Below are 24,700 nucleotides of genomic sequence, written 5' to 3'. Positions count from 1 at the left end.
TATTTTCTGGCGCTCGAAACGAGCGGACAGAAAATAATTTTTTACTTTATAGATTCTATAATTTTAAAAAATTTTTGTTTTTTTAAATTTACTGTCCTTTTGTTTTCTATGTAAATTACGTTACCGAATTTTTGTTATTTTACAAAATAAATAAAAAACATTACAAAAATGATTTTTGGGAAATGACCTACCTATCAGAGACCACTAGGAATTTCCGAAACATTCCAAATTAGGCTTTAAATGACGGTAATGGTGCTCTCAAAAGATATAAAGCGGTTTTTTCGTAGAAAATTTTAGTTCTAATTTTTGAGCCGAAAAATTGTAAAATTGAACTTTTCTTTTCAAAAAAAGTGTGTGGGCTAGTCGCTGAAATTAAACGCTTATGGGTTGGAATCGTCGATTTATTCTTAGATACTATATTTAGTTTCAAGGTAAAAAATTCTTAATTTATTGTTTCAGCATTTCATTTGAGTATATATTTGAATATTTTAATCCTAAATTGACGGTTATGCTAAATTAATTGGGGTCGGGAAAACAATGATAGGAGCTTTTAAAATCATCTTAGAAAAACAAATTTTATATATGTAGTTGTTTTTATATAATTTTATACAAACAGTATCTTTTTTTGATTTTTCCAGATTTTTCGAAAGAAACATGTTATATCAACATTATATCGCATATCAACATTATATCGCATATCAACATTTTCTTGACTTAATCTTTTAACATCTTGGGTTTACAATAAATCCTGCAGAATATTCTTTTTGATGAACAACTTGATGCCGCAATACAAGGATATTTTCTGGCTAAATGTGATAGTTGAGATAGTATAACATTATTTATTTTCCAACAAAATAAAACAATAACTTTTGTACTTTTTATTTCATCTTACGAGCTAATAAAGAATCCATTTCTTTCGGACAAGTACATTGTAATATTTTCCATAGTAATGGCAAAACTGCAGATAGCGTGGTTTGTTTTTCTCTACTGAGTGGCTCAAAAACTGATTTCACAGTTTCTATAACAGTTTATATAAATGTCAGAATAATTAGGAATTAGAAACCTCTTTTTTTTATCCTCAGCTAGAACATAAAGTTTAAAGTTCCCTTAGTTTAAGGGGGTTACAAACTTTGTATGGTCATAATTTTTGAACGATGAGAGATAATACTTTGAAACTTAAAATTTATCGATGAATATAAATTAGTTGAGAATAGAAAAAAAAATAGTTTCATCAACTTGTTGCTCTCATGTTTGGGGCAGGGAGGATGAAATTTTAGGGTTTTTCTGTTCCCAGCCTCCAATCATCGCAACTTTTTGCAAAGCATCATTATTTAACACAAGTATAAACATAGAAATGTTTGGAGTTTGCTCCATTTCAGGAAGTTAGCAATCTAATACACAAAAAAGGCTGGATCCATCACTGATCTTGGATTAAGGTGATATAGCATTTATTGGAACCCACTTCTTTCAACTGTATGTAGCTAGGTACTGTATCCATGCAAACAAATTCAGCAACAACTCTATCTAGTTTTTTTTTCCGTATGCAGAACTTATATAATATTTCTTTATTCCTTAAAAAACATCTTTAATTGTTTTCTGTTTTGGAATTTGCATTTTTGGGATTTCTGTTTTGATTTGAGATTGAACAGTTTCTTCTGCTTGCTCCTAAAAAATAACAATTAAGAAAATAATCTCTGTATAAAATAGTATAAATACTTTTTTGTGTCTTGTTTACTTTAGGAAAATGTCACATCAAAAAATAAATTCTTAAGCCCTAATAACGTAAATTTCATTTTAATAACAATAATAATGATAATAATAATAATAATGGTAATAACAATAATAGCAAGAATAATAACAACAATTAAGGTAATGATAATAATATTAGTGGTTTAAAATATTTTTGGTAAAACAAGTTAGAGTAAAATAAACACACCTTGAACTTTTTCATTAAGTCAGAATATTTTTTCATTAAATCAGAATATTTTTTAAATGTTTTATGAGATAAGAAATGTTTTCTATTTTTGTAATAAAGACTCTTCTACATTGTTTTCATGTAAGGATTGCGAATTCCCAGACTTTTTGCTATCCCGGCATAATGAGAATTATTCATGGTGTTCCCCGGATCCCGAGAAAATCCTGGGAACGTACAAATATCAAATAAAATACAAACAAATTAATAAATTTTTTTAATTTTATTCTTAAAGCTATTTTTCAAAGTTTAGAAAAATTAGTGCTTCCAGATGATAATCTAGTTCTAAACTTTGTAAAAAATAAACCTGTTGAACTAAACATTCTTTCAGCATCAACACTGGATGGTCGAATAGTTAAAATTGCATTATTAGGCGTTTCTAATTTATGTGATTTTTGTTAGTTGCTTCAAAATAATTAAATTCTTGTCGCATAGTTGCTAAAAAAATGAAAAACTACAAGTTTTTCATTTTTCTACAAACTTTTCTAATCTTTCAGCCATAGATTCCGATAACTCTTCTAGACTGGCATTACTATTGTTAAGCTTATCATTATTCATAATATTGTCAAGATTATTATTTATCATTAATTTTATCTTAAACTTTTGGTATATTTTCAAATACGGGGAAAACCCTTTCAGTTAATTCAATAGTTATATTTATCATCTCTGTTTTAGATGGTATGCAAAATAAGTTATTATATCACTTTTTAAAGACTGTGGATTATCTAAAAACCTTTATAATAATATTATCAAGATTGTTTTTCCTTATTTAACATATCCTTTCAACTAGAATATTCTTAAGATTATTTGCTAAATAGTAATCTAGAGCATCAAGTTCTTTAATAATAAATTTTAATGTGTCATCAGCTGTTATTATTATTGCTTCTCTTCTACATGTTACATATTGAGGCACTTGCATCAAAAAATACTTTCTTTACAACATAATCTTTATTACTAAGCTAAACTATTAACATTACAGTTAAATAAAATATTATTTGACTATTAACATGTATTAACACATGTTAATAGTCAAATAATAATTTAGTTAGACGTTAAACTTAGACATGCAATTAAATTACAGCAATTAAAGAATTCCTTGAGAAAACTTTACAAATAAGGGACATTATACTTTATAAATAAGGAACATTAGTTACAAGAAATTTTTAGTTGCATACGTGTACATATCAAATATTAGTTAAAGTTTTAAAAAGTAGCATTAGTTATTTTTATATATATTTAAGATTTTTATAGTTTAATGTGATAAAAGTTAATCAAGGATTGCCATTTTGACATTATTAGATTTATTATTTATGATAAAAGATTTTTTTCAATTGTTGCAGGGCTGCGCTATGCATCGCTAAGCGGAAATAGGATTTTGTTCATATTTTTTAGTGATTTTTCATATTTAAACTTTTTAAGTTTTTTTTTTGCATTCAGTTTTTAATTCTTTATTAAAAAAAAAAAATTATTTTTAGTTTTTTTAAACTTTTGATAATTTTAAAGGTTTTTTTAAGGTTTTAAAAAACTCGCATTTTTGTTAAAATCCTTTCAAAGTATATGATAAGTGTTAAATTTCTATATTATTTTCATGCGAAATTAAAATATTCATATATTTAATTAAATGTAAAACTAAAAATAGAAAAAAAAAGGTTTTTGCATAGCATTTTTTGGCTGATTTTTTGATTTCTTAAACATTGATTGATTTGAGTATGTGGTCACAGAGGTCGCCTCGTTTTTTTTTGAATAAAACATAGCTACTGCGAATTGACTTTACTGCCATGCAAAAATATTCAGGCGGCCTGTGACCTCATGCTTTAAAATCATTTTTACTACTGTGAGTTTTATTCAAAATTCTGTGAAGTAAATAAAATTCCGGAGTTCAATAACATACAGTTCTACCTTGCTACGCACTATACGTCGCGCTGATAGAAAAAAAAGAAATAGCCTTATAACTAGAGAACTGTTTAACATTTTGAAGAGATTTTTTTAACAAAGCATTAATTATGAGATATTGTTTGTTTATATTTATATTTATAAAAAAATTCCGGTCTTTTTTAAAACCGATTTCGTTCCGGCTTTTTAGGCGGTTTTTCCGGACATATTCGATATTTGATTAAAAAGATATAAAACCGATAGTTTTTGATATTTAAAACTCTAAGTCTGATATATCAGTTTATCTTTTTTAGGGGTTACAGGCATTTTTTGTCTGCTACTTATATTTTCATGTTAAATAAAAAAGGAAATAAAATAAGTATTTTATTATAAATAAAAGTAAAATAAATACTCCAGAAGTTCCATTCCCTTCAATTGCAGAATAAAGGATGCTAAAATAGGTATATATTTTAACAATACGTGGCTATGAAAATAACCATTTTTTAAAACTTGCTTATCAATTACAGCAACATGGTTTAATGATACTTCCTTGATTTCTTTTCTTAATACAAACCATTACTCTTTGACTTCCTAAAATTATTTAACAACAAATATTAAAATTTTCATTATTGTAATGTAATTAAAAGTTTCATTATTGTAATAAATAGTATAGTTTAAGATATAAACTTTTGAGCATAGAAATTATCTATTGTCAAATTTTAATTCTAATAATTATACATTCAAGAAAAAAACTGTATTTACTGTAATAAATAGGTATAATTGAAATATAATTAAAACTTTCATTCTAAACAAGTCTCAGCAATCCTTATATGGAGCAATATTTAATATTCACAACAGGCCTTCAAGAATTGCACTATGCATCTCTAAGTAGAAATAGGACTTTAGACACATTTTTGAGGAAAACAAAAACATGGCAAAATTGAGTCAATTTGAGGTCGATTGACGCAATTTTTCCTCAAACATAAAAGTTTGGGATTCTTATGTTTCAACTTTTTTGACAATTAGTTATTTTTATTTTGCAAGCTTAAAAAAACACACTGTGTTGATTATATGAAAAGACCTCAGAAATATCAGATTGCCTACCACCACTACCTAAAATGTATCATTAATAAAATTAAATAATAACATTAAATATCTAAATTTAAAGGTACACATATCTTACTCCAATATTTATCTTAAGAACAGTTATCAGCTGAATCTTATTGCAGTATAGCTTTTATACCTCTTGCATTTTGTTTTTCTTTCAGTATAGATACATGTCAGATGTCATAAATAAATAACTAGCTGTATCCCTAGTATTTTCGGCAAAAGAAGTTAATTGTGCATGACCTACTCGTGCAGTTTTTTTGGCTTTGTTCGTGGCTTCAATGGCACTCTCAGACAAAGAACCTAATAGATACTTAAAATGTTTAATAAAAGAAACACCATGAACTATCATTCTATGCACAGACTGTGACATTGGAATGGCTTTTTAAAACTGATCGTTAGAAATGAGACCAAACAGATTTTTTAAGTATTTTTGATTCCACAGCATTAAGTGCTTTACCATCGTTCAGATTTCTACTTGAAAATTTTTACATCTGGTCTTGTGGTTGTACTGTTCATATCATTGAGCAGGTCCCTAAATAGTTTGATCATATTGGTATTTAAATTTAAAATTCTTCCACTCACAGATGGATTATTAAAGAATTTTCGTGCAACATTGCCAGTATTGGGATGTATCACTTCCCTTCCTGACAAAAGATACCCTTATTTTTAAGTGTATTTTGAATAAGTGCTGCAATTTTTTTTTGTTTTTAATAAATTCTCGGCTGTTTTTTGCTGGAATTTTTCTTCCTTGTTTCACTGCTGGAAGTTTGCAAGCAGTATTGAAGACCCACTCCATGCTGCATATCCGCAAATGAAGACTGCAAATTCTCAGTTTCAATATATTCTTGTCTTTTTATTTTTATTCCAAATGGTTTCCAAATTCAACTCCTTAGGACTTGCTTGAAATACATGATAGCACTGAGATGCTAAATTTTTTTTAAGTATTTTTGATTCCACAGCATTAAGTGTTTTACCATCATTCATTGTGGTGTAAATAGTTGACAAACTTGAGATAACAAAAGTATAGTCATGAAGTTTAAACTTAATATTCTCTAAAGACAAAATTTAATTTTGTAAATGTTCAAACTTCTCTTGAATAAAACTAGCAGTCTCTTTGGCAAAACAAAACATAAGATGACGGGTTGCATCTGGACTATTTGGATTACAATTTTTCCAAATTATCTTTTTTCCACATCGAATCTCCAACAGTACAAACACTATACTATACATAGTGGAATCATTCACACCTCTCTTCATAGTTGCTGCATTCTGAAACTCAGATTGGTCACTCTGACCATCATCTCCCACTTTGCAAATAACGAATATGTTATCACGTTCCTCCTGTGTTAAAAGTTTAATAGAATTAATCTTTATCCTCCAAAAGATACTCAAACACTCTAGAATGTTTGATCATATTGAAAAGACTACATTTTACTTCAGTTTCAGAATATTCCACCTGATCTGGATATGTCAATTTTTTGTATTCTTTTAACTTGGTTAAACTTGGATATATATATGTATATATATATATATATATATATATATATATATATATATATATATATATATATATATATATATATATATATATATATATATATATATATATATATACATATATACCTATTTATTTACATGTGTCTTTATATTTATATTATGTATATACTATATATACTATATATACTATATATATATATATATATATATATATATATATATATATATATATATATATATATATATATATATATATATATATATATACACTGCAGGCCAAAAATTTCCGGACACTTGATATTTTTATATAAAAAGCTAAAATCTATCCTGTATCATTAAATTAACCAATAAAATTAATTTATAATACTTAAACTTACTAATTTTAAGTGTTTATGTAAGTTTGAGGTCAGTAATTAGGTATTACTGACCTCAAACTTAAATAAGTAAGTTTTTTTTTTTTTAATTGTTTATTTTATCTTAATAATTAGCGTTACATTACTCTTAAGAGTTTGGTCTTGTTAAAGTTATTTATTTGTTGAAACATGAAGTAAATATTTACAATATAATAATAGCCGACTAAAATGATTAAGAATATTTAGTTTTGTTTAGTTTTCATTTGGTATTAATGATGGTTACATTAAAAAAATCTTGAAAAAAATTTTAAAATTTTATAATTCGACTATTTAACTAAAAATATGGGTAAGAAACTTTCTTTAACGGTTGCAAAACGTTCTGAAATAATTACATTACATAAAGAAAGTTATTCAGTTCGTAAAATTTGCAAAAAATTAAAAGTTGCCAGAAGTACTGTACAAGATACCATCAAACGATGGAAAGAAACAGGCATTTTTGAAGAAAAAAAAAGTTCTGGTAGACCACGGAAAACAACAAAAGCAGAAGATAATAGTATAATATTGATGAGTAAAAGGAATCGAAGACTTACGGCCCCGGAAATAACTTCAGGCTTTAATAGGAGTCATTCAAAATCTATTTTATTAACCACTACGAAACGACGTCTTAGACAAGCAGGACTTTCTGGCCGTATAGCGGTCAGGAAACCGTTGCTACGGATTGGAAATAAAAAGAAAAGGTTACAATGGGCTATAGACCACCAAAATTGGACAGAAGGAGACTGGGGAAAAGTACTATGGACCGACGAGTCCAAATTTGAACTGTTTGGGCAAAGACGTAGAATTTACATCAGAAGAACAACAAAAGAAAAAATGATCCCAGAGTGTTTAGTGCCGACAATCAAGCATGGTGGTGGGTCAGTTATGGTATGGGGATGTTTTTCTTCAGCTGGTGTTGGTGACCTAGTTAAAATTGAGGGTATTATGAAAAAAGAACAATATAAAACAATTCTAGAAAACAATGCTATACCTTCTGGCTTAAGAACTATTGGTCGTAGTTTTGTTTTTATGCAGGACAATGACCCTAAACACACCTCAAAATTATGTAAGAACTACATAAAGGAACAAGTGGATAATGGTGTCCTCAAAAACATGACCTGGCCGGCCCAATCACCAGATTTGAACCCAATAGAGTTACTGTGGGAAGAATTGGACAGAAAGGTCAGACAAAAATGCCCAACATCCAAAGAGCACCTGTGGCAGATATTAGAAGAATCCTGGTTATCAATTTCACCCGAAATAATAGATAAATTAATAAATAGGATGCCACGGATCGCAATAAAAGTGATAAAAACTCGTGGGTTATTTTTTTACAAAAAGACAGTTTAATAATAATAGTGTTGTTAGTATTTTTTTTCTTTTTTTTTTCCTTAAATAGTAACTATATGTATCTTTTATAAAATAAATATAATATAAGAATTTTTTTGAAATAATTATGGGAGTTTTAATTAAAAAATTAAACAAAATCCAAGTGTCCGGAAACTTTTGGCCTGCAGTGTATATATATATATATATATATATATATATATATATATATATATATATATATATATATATATATATATATATATAGACTACGGAAAAAAACACATACTAAAACATTTTAGTCCCTGTGTATTAAGTGCAATACTGTGTTTACAATCTTTATAACTAATAATTTAATATTCCATGACCAGGAGGCAATCCGCTAATATAGGGTGGTAGCCCTCTTATCAAGATCAAATGGCTCTTGGATCAAACCAAGAAAAGAAAGTGAAAGAAGTAAATGCTTTTGCAATTACCAAGTCAAGACAAAGCTAATGGAGAGGATTGACAATCTGGAGCAAACTGTCATTGATAAAGAAGTTGTAATCAATAAAATGAAATTGGAACTTGAAATCCTTGAGAAAAACAAAGTTTGTTTAAACGACACTAACAATAAGATTTCAAAATACAGCAACTTTGTAGCAGCCTTAGCAATACCAGGATCACAAGCTAACACAGCTCTTGTTAGTGCCATTTCTGCAAATGTTAAAGCCACTGAAAAAAAAGCTCTTTTTGTAGACATGTTGCCTTTAATATTTTAGACCAGATTGTGGACGAATCCACAACAACCGAAAAAGTAAAAGAAATAGTATCATCTTTAAAAATTATTGCAAAGATTGTATCTACTCAAAGAATTAAGCCCAAATTTAGTCCAACTAATGATGCAGTAAACAGCTCAAATACCAGAAACAGCCAAAATTCAATTATTGTTGAATTCGACAGTGCAGAATCCAGAAACATGGTATTAGCAGCAGCACCAAATCTTTCCAAAACGGAGCGCAAGAATGTTTTTATCAGACCTTATCGAACAATTGCGGAGCAAGCTGAGTTTAACAAGCTTAACTTTGAGAGAAAAGAGGCAAACAGAGATCTTGAAAAAAATGGTAACCTTGATAAACCATTTCGATTTGTAACCCGCAGCGATAGGGTCCGCTGCATCAATGTATCTAAGACCCTTGAAATCAACGGCCGTTCAATACACCCATTTGTTGAATTGCAAAAAGCCCATATTGCTCGCTCAAAACCAGTCAATACACAATAATATCGAGTGTACTAATAATATCGAGTGTACTAATATACCATCCACCTCAGCTCAAAGCTATTCAAACCAGCCATTAAATACTTATATACGCCAAGAAAGTAACTCAAATCATTTATACTGTTACCACACAAATGTTTGTTCGCTAAAAAACAATCTGTTTTTGCTTGAAGCCCTGGCATACGCTTTTAAATACGATGCTATTTTTATAACTGAAACTTGGGCTAACATCAACAGCTCAATGCACATGCATGGTTATAAACTATACTGCAACAACAGGGAAGGTTGTGGAGGTGGTGTTGCAATCTATATAAATGATAAACTAAATTCGTTTGAAGTGAATATGCATCCATTAAACTGCAAATCTGTTGAACAAATATGGTGTACTGTAATATTAGAAGAAGAGAACATTTTGCTAGGGTGTGTGTATAGACCTTCTCCTAAACACAATGATGATATCAATGCACGCTTAAATCTTGAACAAGCAGTGTTAGCATCATTAATTTCGGCGTCGAATGCAGTCCAGAATAAAAAGTTTAGTGAAATGTGCTTAGCCGAAGATTTCAATTTTAATAAGTTAACATGGAAAAAAGGCGTAGCATACACATCAGTAGGAGCCGCTTTATCAGATCATCGATTTGTACATACTCTTGAAGATCGCTATATATTTTAAGTGGTTAATTTTCCTTTATTCTGCAACTCAAATAGCGAATATAAAAGTTTTCTTGATTTAATTCTTACTGAATCATCCTATCGCATCCACAATGTCGAACCTCTTCCTCCGCTTCGTAATACCTCCAACCAATACCACCTGTCTATTGAATGGCATCTGGCTACCGTCGACACTATAAAAAGACCTCTTTTTGTGGATCGAATTTGTACTATAAACTAGCAGACTTCAAAACTCTGAATCTTGATTTCAAAAATATTGACTGGGACGTTTTGTTTACTTCTAAGAACACATCACAATGTTACAAACTTTTTCTCGTTAAGTACAATCGTTTGTGCAATAAATGGATACCTTGTCGTAAGAAATTAATTCGTAAAACTCAACCACCCAGGATGAATGATCAGCTACGTAATCTTATTGCAAAAAAGAAACATTTATGGATTTTAGTCCAGCAAATCAGATCCCGTATTATACCAGTTCTCAATGAGTATAAGCAGGTTCGCAACTAAATTAAAAAATACACTAAGCAATGCATCAGAAACTATGAAAATACAATAGTTCACAAAAATTTCAAGAAATTACTATTTAGCTATGTAAAATCAAAGCAAAAAATAAAAAATCAAATTAACGCCATGTATGGTTCAAACAATGATACTATTACCTCAGATACTATTACCTCTTGAGTCCACTTTCATTCATCCTTTACATAAACGATTTGCCATCAGTTATCAATTTCTTCCCTTGCAAGTTATATGCAGATGACTGCAAAATTATTGCTCATATTAAAGATGCTTTAGACTCAGACAAGCTTCAATTAGATTTAAATGCTATCACGGAATGGTCTGAAAAATGGTATATGAAGCTAAACTACAAAAAATGCAAATTGGGTAAAAACAACCCCCTAAAAAAATTACTATATATTTAACGCAGCATCTTTGACAAACGTTAACATTTTAAAATCTGAAAAAGAGCACGATCTTGGCATTACCATTACCTCGAATGGCATGTGGGACACACACGCTTCGGAAATTGCATCTAAAGCTAACAACATTTTAGGATGGATGAAAAATATATTCATAAGCAGAGACGCAAAACTATGGAAGAAATTATACAAAGTGTACATAAGGCCACATTTAGAATTTGATACTCCAGCCAGTGATAATTATTCAGAATTTGCAGTCTTCATTTGCGGATATGCAGCATGGAGTGGGTCTTCAATACTGCTTGCAAACTTCCAGCAGTGAAACAAGGAAGAAAAATTCCAGCAAAAAACAGCCGAGAATTTATTAAAAACAAAAAAAAATTGCAGCACTTATTCAAAATACACTTAAAAATAAGGGTATCTTTTGTCAGGAAGGGAAGTGATACATCCCAATACTGGCAATGTTGCACGAAAATTCTTTAATAATCCATCTGTGAGTGGAAGAATTTTAAATTTAAATACCAATATGATCAAACTATTTAGGGACCTGCTCAATGATATGAACAGTACAACCACAAGACCAGATGTAAAAATTTTCAAGTAGAAATCTGAACGATGGTAAAGCACTTAATGCTGTGGAATCAAAAATACTTAAAAAATCTGTTTGGTCTCATTTCTAACGATCAGTTTTAAAAAGCCATTCCAATGTCACAGTCTGTGCATAGAATGATAGTTCATGGTGTTTCTTTTATTAAACATTTTAAGTATCTATTAGGTTCTTTGTCTGAGAGTGCCATTGAAGCCACGAACAAAGCCAAAAAAACTGCACGAGTAGGTCATGCACAATTAACTTCTTTTGCCGAAAATACTAGGGATACAGCTAGTTATTTATTTATGACATCTGACATGTATCTATACTGAAAGAAAAACAAAATGCAAGAGGTATAAAAGCTATACTGCAATAAGATTCAGCTGATAACTGTTCTTAAGATAAATATTGGAGTAAGATATGTGTACCTTTAAATTTAGATATTTAATGTTATTATTTAATTTTATTAATGATACATTTTAGGTAGTGGTGGTAGGCAATCTGATATTTCTGAGGTCTTTTCATATAATCAACACAGTGTGTTTTTTTAAGCTTGCAAAATAAAAATAACTAATTGTCAAAAAAGTTGAAACATAAGAATCCCAAACTTTTATGTTTGAGGAAAAATTGCGTCAATCGACCTCAAATTGACTCAATTTTGCCATGTTTTTGTTTTCCTCAAAAATGTGTCTAAAGTCCTATTTCTACTTAGAGATGCATAGTGCAATTCTTGAAGGCCTGTTGTGAATATTAAATATTGCTCCATATAAGGATTGCTGAGACTTGTTTAGAATGAAAGTTTTAATTATATTTCAATTATACCTATTTATTACAGTAAATACAGTTTTTTTCTTGAATGTATAATTATTAGAATTAAAATTTGACAATAGATAATTTCTATGCTCAAAAGTTTATATCTTAAACTATACTATTTATTACAATAATGAAACTTTTAATTACATTACAATAATGAAAATTTTAATATTTGTTGTTAAATAATTTTAGGAAGTCAAAGAGTAATGGTTTGTATTAAGAAAAGAAATCAAGGAAGTATCATTAAACCATGTTGCTGTAATTGATAAGCAAGTTTTAAAAAATGGTTATTTTCATAGCCACGTATTGTTAAAATATATACCTATTTTAGCATCCTTTATTCTGCAATTGAAGGGAATGGAACTTCTGGAGTATTTATTTTACTTTTATTTATAATAAAATACTTATTTTATTTCCTTTTTTATTTAACATGAAAATATAAGTAGCAGACAAAAAATGCCTGTAACCCCTAAAAAAGATAAACTGATATATCAGACTTAGAGTTTTAAATATCAAAAACTATCGGTTTTATATCTTTTTAATCAAATATCGAATATGTCCGGAAAAACCGCCTAAAAAGCCGGAACGAAATCGGTTTTAAAAAAGACCGGAATTTTTTTATAAATATAAATATAAACAAACAATATCTCATAATTAATGCTTTGTTAAAAAAATCTCTTCAAAATGTTAAACAGTTCTCTAGTTATAAGGCTATTTCTTTTTTTTCTATCAGCGCGACGTATAGTGCGTAGCAAGGTAGAACTGTATGTTATTGAACTCCGGAATTTTATTTACTTCACAGAATTTTGAATAAAACTCACAGTAGTAAAAATGATTTTAAAGCATGAGGTCACAGGCCGCCTGAATATTTTTGCATGGCAGTAAAGTCAATTCGCAGTAGCTATGTTTTATTCAAAAAAAAACGAGGCGACCTCTGTGACCACATACTCAAATCAATCAATGTTTAAGAAATCAAAAAATCAGCCAAAAAATGCTATGCAAAAACCTTTTTTTTTCTATTTTTAGTTTTACATTTAATTAAATATATGAATATTTTAATTTCGCATGAAAATAATATAGAAATTTAACACTTATCATATACTTTGAAAGGATTTTAACAAAAATGCGAGTTTTTTAAAACCTTAAAAAAACCTTTAAAATTATCAAAAGTTTAAAAAAACTAAAAATAATTTTTTTTTTTTAATAAAGAATTAAAAACTGAATGCAAAAAAAAAACTTAAAAAGTTTAAATATGAAAAATCACTAAAAAATATGAACAAAATCCTATTTCCGCTTAGCGATGCATAGCGCAGCCCTGCAACAATTGAAAAAAATCTTTTATCATAAATAATAAATCTAATAATGTCAAAATGGCAATCCTTGATTAACTTTTATCACATTAAACTATAAAAATCTTAAATATATATAAAAATAACTAATGCTACTTTTTAAAACTTTAACTAATATTTGATATGTACACGTATGCAACTAAAAATTTCTTGTAACTAATGTTCCTTATTTATAAAGTATAATGTCCCTTATTTGTAAAGTTTTCTCAAGGAATTCTTTAATTGCTGTAATTTAATTGCATGTCTAAGTTTAACGTCTAACTAAATTATTATTTGACTATTAACATGTGTTAATACATGTTAATAGTCAAATAATATTTTATTTAACTGTAATGTTAATAGTTTAGCTTAGTAATAAAGATTATGTTGTAAAGAAAGTATTTTTTGATGCAAGTGCCTCAATATGTAACATGTATCGTCCCAATAAGTAAATGCCAAGGTCTTGCAAATGAAGACAAGGAAAATTTTTAAAACTTTTAAAAAATCCGAAAGTTTTTTTAAAAAGTTTTAAGTTTCTTAGCCTTCTTGTATTTTAAAAAAGAATCGTTTATAATAAACTTAAATTAAATTGCGAAAGTGTGAACACTTTTATAAATCCCTGAATAATAATCATTAAAACTCAAAATTTAGCAACTTTTCAGATAAAAATTTAAAAAACTTATAGAACCAAGAAACAAAGAGAAAAGTACAACACAAATTAAACATTTGCTTCGACCATTGACACAAAGTATATACATTTTATATGATTACGTGTAGTATGATTTAACTGTAGTAGCGAGTCTATTTATTAAACTATAATGATGATATTCATAAATTGAAGAAACTTTTTATTGATATTTCATTTAGTTAAATCTAAATTTTTGATGTTAAAAAAAGTTATTTTCGACTTTAAAAAATGATTATAAAACACTTAAAGAAACCCAATAGTAATAATTAAACAAACCATCTTAGACACTAGTCAAATGTAGTAGGTTTAGGTTGAAAATTTGATTACTTCAAAAATTTTAGTTTCATGATATTAAGGAATGGTAAACTGACTGATCTATGAAGAGGACGAATTGTTTGGCGTACATCCTAACAAAAAAATCAACTTTTTAGGGTATTTGGGCAAATTTTCCCCCTCCCCAAATTTTTAAAAATATTTTTGGGGAATATTTTAAAATTATTATATATTTCTTCAAAAAATATTTTAGTTTTTAATTGTTAAAATATAAAAAAAGTCCTAAATTGCAAATCTAAATGATTTTTAAATAGATTTATAGAGTATTAAAATAACAAATATGTATAATATAATACAATTATAATATCTAAGACATAATAAAATATAACTAGAATATATTAAAATAAGAAAGTCCATGAAAAATTGAGAATCAAACTCAAGCAAAATTAGGCTTAAGGATAAACTTATAGATAAAGCAACATGATTTATAAATGAATTTATTAAGTATTAAAATAACAAATATTATACAGAATATAATACAAAAAGTATCATTTAAAAGACATACAATTTTATATAAAAGATAAGTAATCGTATTATAATAGGGAAATCCAATAAACTTATGGATTTTACAAATTTTTCACAGACTATTTCACAGACTTTCCAATGATTGATTTATATGAAATCATCTAAACTCTATTGCTTGAGTATTCAATCACTGATCTTCTCAGTAGTTCTCCATGGTTTGATCTGGATTCAGATGTTGCGAATCTACTCAGAGTTTTCAGCATGTTGTGATGAACAGATTCGGAACATTGTTCAGCAAATATGCCTAATGGCATTCTAATATTGTTTAAGAAATTAATGAGGTGGTGTTCAATAATATGACCTTTCCACCCCATTGAGAGATTGTGGTTAAAGTTGATTTTAACATAAAGTTCAGTTTCCTAAATCAAAAGTAAAAAATAAATAGCTAGTATGCCTATTACTTAATATTTATAAATAAGAATTGTTTCCTTGTTTATTTCTACATCATATTCAATAATTACTTTCCTAAAATTTCTTTTTTCAAACTTTTCTTAAAAATTATTTTCAAATTTTAATTTACCTTTAACTTCTTAACATACATTGCAATGGCATCTGCTTAACCCTCATGAAGTTTCATACCAAAGCACTTATCGACAACTAAAATGTCATGGTTAATGTTGAAATTTAACCATATAATTTAAAGTTATGTTTTAAATTGAAAAAATAGTTCATACACAAATATGTGTGTGTGTGTGTGTGTGTGTGTGTGTGTGTGTGTGTGTGTGTGTGTGTGTGTGTGTGTGTGTGTGTGTGAGATGTGTGTATAAATTACCTATAGAAAATGATTTTAACAGCTCAACAACTGGATTATAAGAAGGATAATGGTCAAAAATATGTTGTTCCAAATCAGGCAGAAGCTTCCGAATTTTGTTAGCATTTCTACCATCCAACCCACCTCCATTATATCCATGCCAAACTATCCCATGGTTACTTAGCCATACAGCAATTTCAGGTTCTTTACATAAAACATTAGAAATCTCTGTAACAATCTTCATCAGCAAATGAAGTTCTGGTGGAGGAACTACATCAAGTACATATGTATCTCCAGCTACTTCAAGCAGACATGGATGAATAACATTTTTGTAGATTTGCATAGAACATTTCTTAGATTCATTTTCAGCAAAGCTTGTATACAGCAACTTTAACTTATTGAAAGTTCTCAGTTCTCCCAGATTTGACTTTTCACCATTGCAATATAAACAAGAGTATTTTCCTCTTAAGTAGAACTTAAGTCTGTTGAGCATTATTTTCTCGATAATTATCTGAAGGTTTGCATGATTTTCAGTAACATTTTTGACAAATGCCAATACCAGAACTTTCTTAACACCAGTATTTTTGTTTTCTCGACAGTCAATATCTGTTTCTATATTAAAAACATTCATAACAAATTTTAAGGATCCTTGACCATCTATTCCAACACGAATAATAACTTTATCTACTTCTAGTCCCCTAACAGTGCAAATAAGTTCAACAAGTGATTTGGAATCTTTCACATACACAAAATCTTTAATTACAGTATGTAGGATTTTTTTATTACCAACTTTTTTCTTAGCTGTAAACTCCACTTTTTCTACTGCGTAATAATCATCAAGACTAGATGACCACATCTTTATTTTCTTTGAAGTGTTAGCTTCCACTCCCAATCTACCCAAATCTTTTCTGCAATCCATTGCAATTGAATTTATTGTAGAATCTGATAGATCGTGCTTTCTTTTTATACTATAGAAAGTTTGACTTGATATTGTTTTCATTGTCCTCTTCTTTCCTATCTGTAAACTTAACGGAGTCCCACCTGTCGACAATTTTAAAGTTTTCCCCAATTGAATGTTTTGAACTTGTTGGATTTCTTTTAGAGATTTGGAGAGGACTTGTTCTACTGTTTTTAAACCTAAAATTTAACATTTAAAACTTGTCATAAGATTTAATAAGAACTGTTATACAGACTATAATTTATTTATTCTAATACCTTTTGAGATCATCAACATTCTTATGTTCTCCACAGTATCTTTCTTACTACAGGAATGTCGAATTCCAACTCCAATTCTTTGATAACAGTTAAAGCAAATTTTTTAAATAACTTCATTTGATACCTCAGGTTCATTTAAATAAACACTTTAAACATCCTAAGAAATAATTTTTTATACTTTATAAGTTATTATTTATGGTAACTCAATCAATTTTCAAATTGAATAAGTAAATTACAACTTATATTTTTTGAAAGTTGATTTTCAAACGTTTGTTACTATGTTTACATTAAAAGTTATACATTACCTTAAGGTTTACCTCTTTGGATTTGTCTCTGGACATAACACATAGTGGGCAATCACAGGTTGACTCTGCATCACCTATAAATATATATATATATATATATATATATATATATATATATATATATATATATATATATATATATATATATATATATATATATATATATATATATATATATTTCAGAGAAATATGGAATACATATTTACCTTTAAATCTTGGAAGTAATCTAATTCTCTCAGACGTGAGCAACCAATTTTCTAAAGTTACAATAGATAATGACTCTCCTTTTTTGGCAGAGTATAAGTAAACCTTGCAGCTTGAACATAAACCTGTTGGGCTAGAAAGTAGATCTGGATTGTAGTTACTATTTGCATACATTTGAACCAGATTTAGGAACTGAGTTCCAGGTTCCAACATAGAACATTTTAAATTTTTTTTGCCACAACAAGCACAAATAATCTTGCGAGATGATAAATAGTAGTAGTAGTAGTAGTAGTAGTAGTAGTAGTAGTAGTAGTAGTAGTAGTAGTATTTAAAACTGTAGCTGTGTTAACAGCGAGTGAGTTAAAAACTCACTTTGACAGCTTTTGACAATCTAAAAATATACAAAAATTTACTAAAGATAATAATGAACAAATTTAAAAAAATATATATATCTAAGTTATTTTTTTAATGCCAAAAATTTGTTCAAACTGTTTTTGAAAATGTTTACATTTCCCGACATGACCACTTCCAATGGCAATTTGTTCCACAAATTCACAGTTCTATTTATGATAAATTCATATCTTGGCACAAACTTGGTTTGCTCTCTGCTGTATTTTCTGCTGTGACCTCTGCATGATTTTGAAAATACTGGTTTGTTTAAAAGGTCTACTGCTTCAATCTCATTAAAAATCTTAAATATTTGAATAAGATCTCCTCTCTTCCTTCTTTCTGACAATGTTGTTAAACCAAGTATCTGTAAACAGTCTTCATACAGCAAGCTTCTTAAGTTCTTTATCATCCTTGTCACTCTGTGTTGCACCCTTTCTAATATTTCAATGTCACCTTTGCAGTTTGGTGACCAAACTGGCGCTGCAAATTTAATCAGAGGTCTAACAAAAGTAGTATATAGTTGCTTAAGAAGATGCTGATCCAAATGGACAAAAGTGTTTTTTATCATTCCCATTATTGCATTAGCTTTTGATGAACACGCTACTATGTGTTTCTTCCATTTCAGTGATGTATCAAAATCAGCGCTGTACTATCGCAACTGAGGTATTCCATGAGAAAGTGGGACAGGCATGTAACCCACCATCTCAGATTTTCTTCATACTTTGTAAAAATGGTCACCTATATAACATAGACTACCTTGCGAAATTTTAGCACTGGTATCGAATAGGTTTTGGAGATATTGTTATTTTAAAATCAGCAGTTTTTAGCAATTTTTTATGTTCGGCGGCCATTTTGATTTTACTATAGTTTTTATTTTACAAGTTACTGTTCAACTAAACATGTGATTAAGCTGAAAATTAGCACCAGTATAGTTTTTAGGACGAGGAATCAGAATATGACATTTGTTTTTAATGAAAATATTAAGAACTATATCAAAATTGGGATTGTACTTCACCTACAGATTTTTTTGAAATTTTAACAAAGATGGAAAGGAGGTCTGGTAAACATGGTAGCATTAATTTTTTGTAAAATTTTTTTTGTTTTTATTAAAATAGATATTTTAATGAGTGTTTTAATGCAAAATTTAGAGGTGGGTTTTTTGAAATTTTGTGTAAAAATATATGAGTAATATGTGAAAAAATAAGTTTTATAGGTCAGTGTTCATAATTTTTTTTAAATAATTGACATTGACAATTTTCATTAGTCATCAAATATTATACAAAAGAAAACTTTTTAACCTATTATATAAAGAAACTTTAATTCAGATAAATATTTCTTTTTAAAATAAATTTTTGCTTTCTAATTAATGTCATATAATGTCATCTTTCACTAAAACAGAAGAAACATTCAATATTAAAACACTAAAACTTAGTATTATTCTGATATTTTACCAGCTGTTGTTTCTTCACTGTAGCTAATCATTAAATTAAAAAAAATATATAAAATAAAAGTAAAAAATAAATAAATACATATTATCATATTTAAAAATACTAATGATAAAAGTTTTTTCCATTTTTAATAAATGTATACATATCTGTGTATTTTGTGTTTATTTATAGCTAAATAAAAAATTGAAATAAATAAAATGAACAAGATTTTGTGTTCAGTTGGTATTTTATCAAATGATCAATGTCATAAAATGGTGCACACGAAATCAATTGGATTGAAAGATTTATCAAGCTATTCAGAGAGAAATAAAAATTTATTATTATGGAGATCTGGGCTATCAATATTGAACGTTAATGTTAAAATTTGTTTACATCATGAGCAAATTTTACTTAACCGGTTTGCTAATTCCCAAAAAAAATGCATCGACCCATTTAAAAGGCATAAAACTAATATAAAAGGTAAATTTATATATTTTTAACTTATTGTGCTGTCTTTTTACAAAAAATGCATCTAGTACACTTTCAATTAGTTTGAAAAGTTTTAATTTTTTTATTTTATTTCTAACATTATTATATAATCTAAACTTTTATTTCCTAATTTTGGCGAATTTTATTCATTTATAATATATTTATAGGTGGTTTGCGAGAAATTGATATTCAACTGGCAAAAGATATGTGTTCAATTGGTATTGAAACAACGCCTGGTTTTAAAATGTGTCCTTCATGTCGAAAAGAAGTGATAAAAAAAATAGATGATTGGTCTACTTTACAGGACCACAATGGTAAAGATGATTTTCTGGAACAAATATTTTTTGATAAAGACATAGAAATTGCACAAGAAAAAGAACTTATAAACACCAGTTTTGATAAATTAGATGTATCACCAGTAAAATTTCATGGGGTTCCACAACATGCTAAAATTTCTCTAGGGAAAAGAAAATTAATGCAAGCTACTGATGTTATGTCAAAAAAGCTATCAGTTATCCTCAATGTTAACGCAACAGACCTGAAAAATGATGTTACTGAGGAGCCCAATGTTGAACATCAAAAGAAAGCTGAAGATCTAGATAAATTAATACTTTCAATGCAAGAAAAGCTGAAAACAGCAAATAGAAGAGAAAAGATTCAGATTTTAACATTGGTTCCAGATTCATGGTCTTTAAGGAAAGCAACTGAAGTATTTAATATATCAAAGTCAACCATAACTAAAGCAAGAAAACTTAAATTTGAAAAAGGAATATTAACACTTCCAGAAAAAACTAACATTGTTAGAATTGAAAATTAGATATCATTGATAAGGTGGCAAGCTTCTATCGTAATGATCACTTTAGTAAGCAATTGCCAGGTATAAAAGGTTTTGTAAGTGTATCCAAAAATAAACATGTATCGAAGCGATTACTCCTTTGCAATTTAAAGGAATTATTTACTAATCAATCCAAAACAGAATTTTCTAAATTTGCTCAGTTAAAGGCGGAATAGTGTATTTATGCTGGTCAAAAAGGAACCCATGCTGTTTGTATTTGTGCAATACACAAAAACCTAAGGCTTATGGTTAGCGTCGTTAAACTGGAGAAGACTTACCATGAACTTATTGAGAAGATTGCTTGTAGCAGAGAGTCAAGGGAATGCATGGTCCATAGATGTAATTGCTGCCCTGCAAAATGAAGCATCATTTGAAGAGAATGATAAACTGGATGAAAATGAAATAATTAAATACAAACAGTGGAGGAAAACAGATAGAGCATAGCTTCTAAGTTACTCATCTACGATAAGCGAATTCATTGAAAATCTCAGTGAAAAACTTGATAGCATAACATCTCAATCATATTGCTAAAGCACAAAGTAAATATTTAAATACATTAAAATCATCTTTACCCATAAATGAAATTGTTATTTTATTTGATTTTGCAGAAAACTTTAAATTTATCATACAAGACGAAATCCAGAGTTACCACTGGAACCAACAGCAATGCACACTACATCCTGTAGTTATTTATAACAAAAGCGATGAGGGTGCTACGAAAAGTCAACCAACGTCTTTATGTTTTATATCTGATGACTTAACACATGATGTTGGATTTATTTATTGTATAGTAAAAAGAACTGTCCAATTTGTAAAAGAAATATTTCCCAATACCACAAAAATCCACTATTTCTCTGATGGTTGTGCTGGCCAATACAAAAATTGCAAACATTTTTTAAATTTATGCCATCATGTTGAAGATTTTGGGATGCAATGTGAATGGAATTTCTTTGCAACATCACATGGAAAGTCGCCATGTGATGGCATTGGTGGAACAGTTAAAAGACTTGTTTCAAGTGTTAGTCTTCAATGTCCAATTAACTTACAAATTCAGAACGCTGAAGAAATGTTCAATTTTTCAAAAGATAACATATTTGGCATCCACTTCTTTTTTTTAAAAGGCGAAGATATTTTATCAGTCCGTAAATCATTGGCTCTCCGATTGAATAATGCAAAGACTTTACCTGGTACAAGAAGTTTCCACCAATTTATTCCGCAGGATGCAACAAGCATAAATGTCAAAAGAGTCTCTGAGCAGGAGGAATTTAATCTAACATTCAACCTTACTGGCTCAAATCAATATCTTCAAGAAATTATTGCAGGAAAATATTGTATCTGCAAATATGATATGTTTAACTGGGTTGGTTTGGTATTTGAAGTTGATGAAAGAAATGAAGACGCCCTTGTAAAATTCATGCATCCTCATTTACCTAACACTTCATTTTACTGGCCTAGTAGAGATGATTGTTGTTGGGTTCCTAAGCCCCATATTTTAATTATGATAAAAAAACCATTGTCTTCAAGAACAGGGCGCATATACCAGATAGACACAGATGATTTGCCCAAAATCCAATCTTTAAATTAACTCAATCTTATTACACCAGTTTTCTTTTATAAGCAATTTACGAATTATTCAGACGCAAGTTCTGGTTTTTTATTGACTAGTTTTTTATTTAAAACATGTATTTGTTTGATTATTTTGACTCAATATATTACATTTATTATGAATTTTTTATTTTAACTATTGTTAATGGGTTTTTTTTCTTATAATTGACGTTTTCAAAATAAGCGATTTCTTAATAAGTAATCTATATGTAATTTTTCATTATAATTTGTTTAATTATTTATAAAAATCCTCAAAAAACCCACCTCTCAATTTTGTACCAAAAAACTCTTTAATATATCTATTTTAATAAAAACATAAAAAAACTCTCAAAAAATTAATGCTACCGTGGTTACCAGACCTCCTTTCTGCCTTTGTTAAAATTTCAAAAATAGCTCTAGGTGAAGTAGAATTCCAATATTGATAAACTTCTAATTGTTTTCATTAAAAACAAATATCATATTCTGATTCCTCGTCTTTAAAACTATGCTGGTGCTAATTTTCAGCCTAATCACATGAATAGTTGAACTGTAACTTGTAAAACAAAAACTATAGTAAAATCAAAATGGCCGCCGAACAAAAAAAACTGCTAAAAATAGCTGATTTTAATGTAACAATATCTCCAAAACCATTTCGATATCAGTGCTAAAATTTTGCAAGGTAGTCTATGTTATATAGGTGACCATTTTTACAAAGTATGAAAGAAATCTGAGATGGTGGGTTACAAACCTTAAAAATTTGTCCCACTTTCTCATGGAATACCTCAACTGCAACAAGTGCAATCGCACTGGGCCCCCTATTTAAAAAATTAGAAAAACTTCTCCAATACCATAAATTACTACGAATTAAAAGAAAAAAAAATTTTTAGTTTCTGCACAGGGCCCCCAAAAGTTACAGCACGGCGCTGATCAAAATTTACACCAAGATCACGTTCATGTGTAGAATTATTAATTTTTGACCTATTTACTGTGTAATTAAAATTTATATTGTTTTTTCCATATTGCAAAACTACACATTTACTTTCATTCAGTTTGATTAACCATTTTTCTGACCAATCTTCTATAATATTTAAATCTCTTTGAACTAATTTGGCGTCCTCAATTGAATATACAGCTGATAAGATTTTAGTGTCATCTGCATATATTTTCACCATATTTTTGATTTTTTCTGGCAAGTCATTGTATGCTATAAAAAAGAATGTATGCTATGAAAAGGAATGGCCCCAGAATGGATCCCTGTGGAACGCCACTTGATACTTTTTTCCATGTTGACACCGCTTCACCCTGGACAACTCTTTGAATTCGATTATTCAGAAATGCCTCAATCCAGTTCAAAAATTTTCCTTTTATTCCATAAGCATTCAACTTTAATAAAAGTCGCTTGTGTGGCACTGTATCAAATGCTTTCGCAAAATCTAGCATTATAACATCTACTGGTATGTTTTTTGCTAGTTTCTGTGTGATAAAACCAAGTGTCTCTAAAAGATTTGTTGTACACGATCTCCGTTTTACGAAGCCATGTTGGCATTTTGAGATTATATTATGGTTGTCAAAAAAATTTTGCATTTCATTTCTTATAACTCCTTCAAATACTTTACATGCTATTGATGTGATTGACACAGGTCTGTAGTTGGATGCGTTTAGCTTACATCCATTTTTTAAAATTGGAGTCACATTTGCTGCGCGCCATTGTAGAGGAAGGTTACTTGTATTGTAAGATGATTTGTAGATTAATGTAAGTGGTAGTGCCAATGATTTTGCACAATGCTTTAGTAAAATAGGATGTAAATTATCCACACCACAAGCTTTGTCTGTATTTAATTTTTCAAGACGATTCTGAATATCTATGTAGTCAATAAAATTATCGCTTAGATCAAGTGTGCAACTTATTAGTTTATCTGCTATTTCTGGCATAATGCTGCTTTCGTTTACAAAGGCGCTGTGAAACTGGTCGTATAGAATATCTGCGATCTCACTTTGGTCATTTGTTACAGTACCATTAGAATTCAAAATGGCTTTTATTGATTGCTTAGTATTCCTCTGACTGTTTACGTATTTAAAAATAAGTTTTGGATTAGATTTTGATTTTATAATCAGGTTTCTTTCATAATCTTTTCTAGCTAATATGGCTTCTTTGGATACTAATTTTGTTATTGTTTTGTAGCATTGACTTGTACTGCATCTTTCCAT

General features: G+C 28.7%; 2 protein-coding genes across 3 annotated transcripts; one reads left to right on the top strand and one right to left on the bottom strand.

Moving 5' to 3' along the window:
• Positions 1–15,188: 15,188 nt before the first annotated feature.
• LOC124807737 (uncharacterized) lies at positions 15,189–24,700 on the bottom strand. 2 transcript variants are annotated; one of them, XM_065813521.1, is made up of 7 exons: positions 18,276–18,928; positions 17,770–18,158; positions 17,564–17,637; positions 17,259–17,415; positions 16,065–17,180; positions 15,813–15,889; positions 15,189–15,651 (listed from the first exon to the last, which is right to left on the bottom strand). In XM_065813521.1, the coding sequence occupies exons 4-6, from the start codon at positions 17,275–17,277 to the stop codon at positions 15,849–15,851; spliced, it is 1,176 nt and encodes a 391-aa protein (XP_065669593.1). In that variant the 5' UTR covers positions 17,278–17,415; positions 17,564–17,637; positions 17,770–18,158; positions 18,276–18,928; the 3' UTR covers positions 15,189–15,651; positions 15,813–15,848. The 2 variants fall into 2 exon arrangements, 1 of the variants encoding a protein (XP_065669593.1); XR_010642477.1 differs by lacking the exons at positions 16,065–17,180; positions 17,259–17,415; positions 17,564–17,637 and having other exon boundaries at positions 17,770–24,700.
• LOC136088159 (uncharacterized) lies at positions 19,803–22,649 on the top strand. Its single transcript, XM_065811837.1, has 2 exons — positions 19,803–20,064; positions 20,241–22,649. Exons 1-2 carry the CDS (start codon positions 19,803–19,805, stop codon positions 20,888–20,890), a joined length of 912 nt encoding a protein of 303 aa, XP_065667909.1. The 3' UTR covers positions 20,891–22,649.

This window comes from Hydra vulgaris, chromosome 12 (genome assembly GCF_038396675.1).
Source record: "Hydra vulgaris chromosome 12, alternate assembly HydraT2T_AEP".
NCBI classification, from domain to species: domain Eukaryota; kingdom Metazoa; phylum Cnidaria; class Hydrozoa; order Anthoathecata; family Hydridae; genus Hydra; species Hydra vulgaris.
The sequence above is the reverse complement of the archived record's forward strand: the minus strand, read 5'-3'. Positions and strand labels throughout refer to the sequence as shown.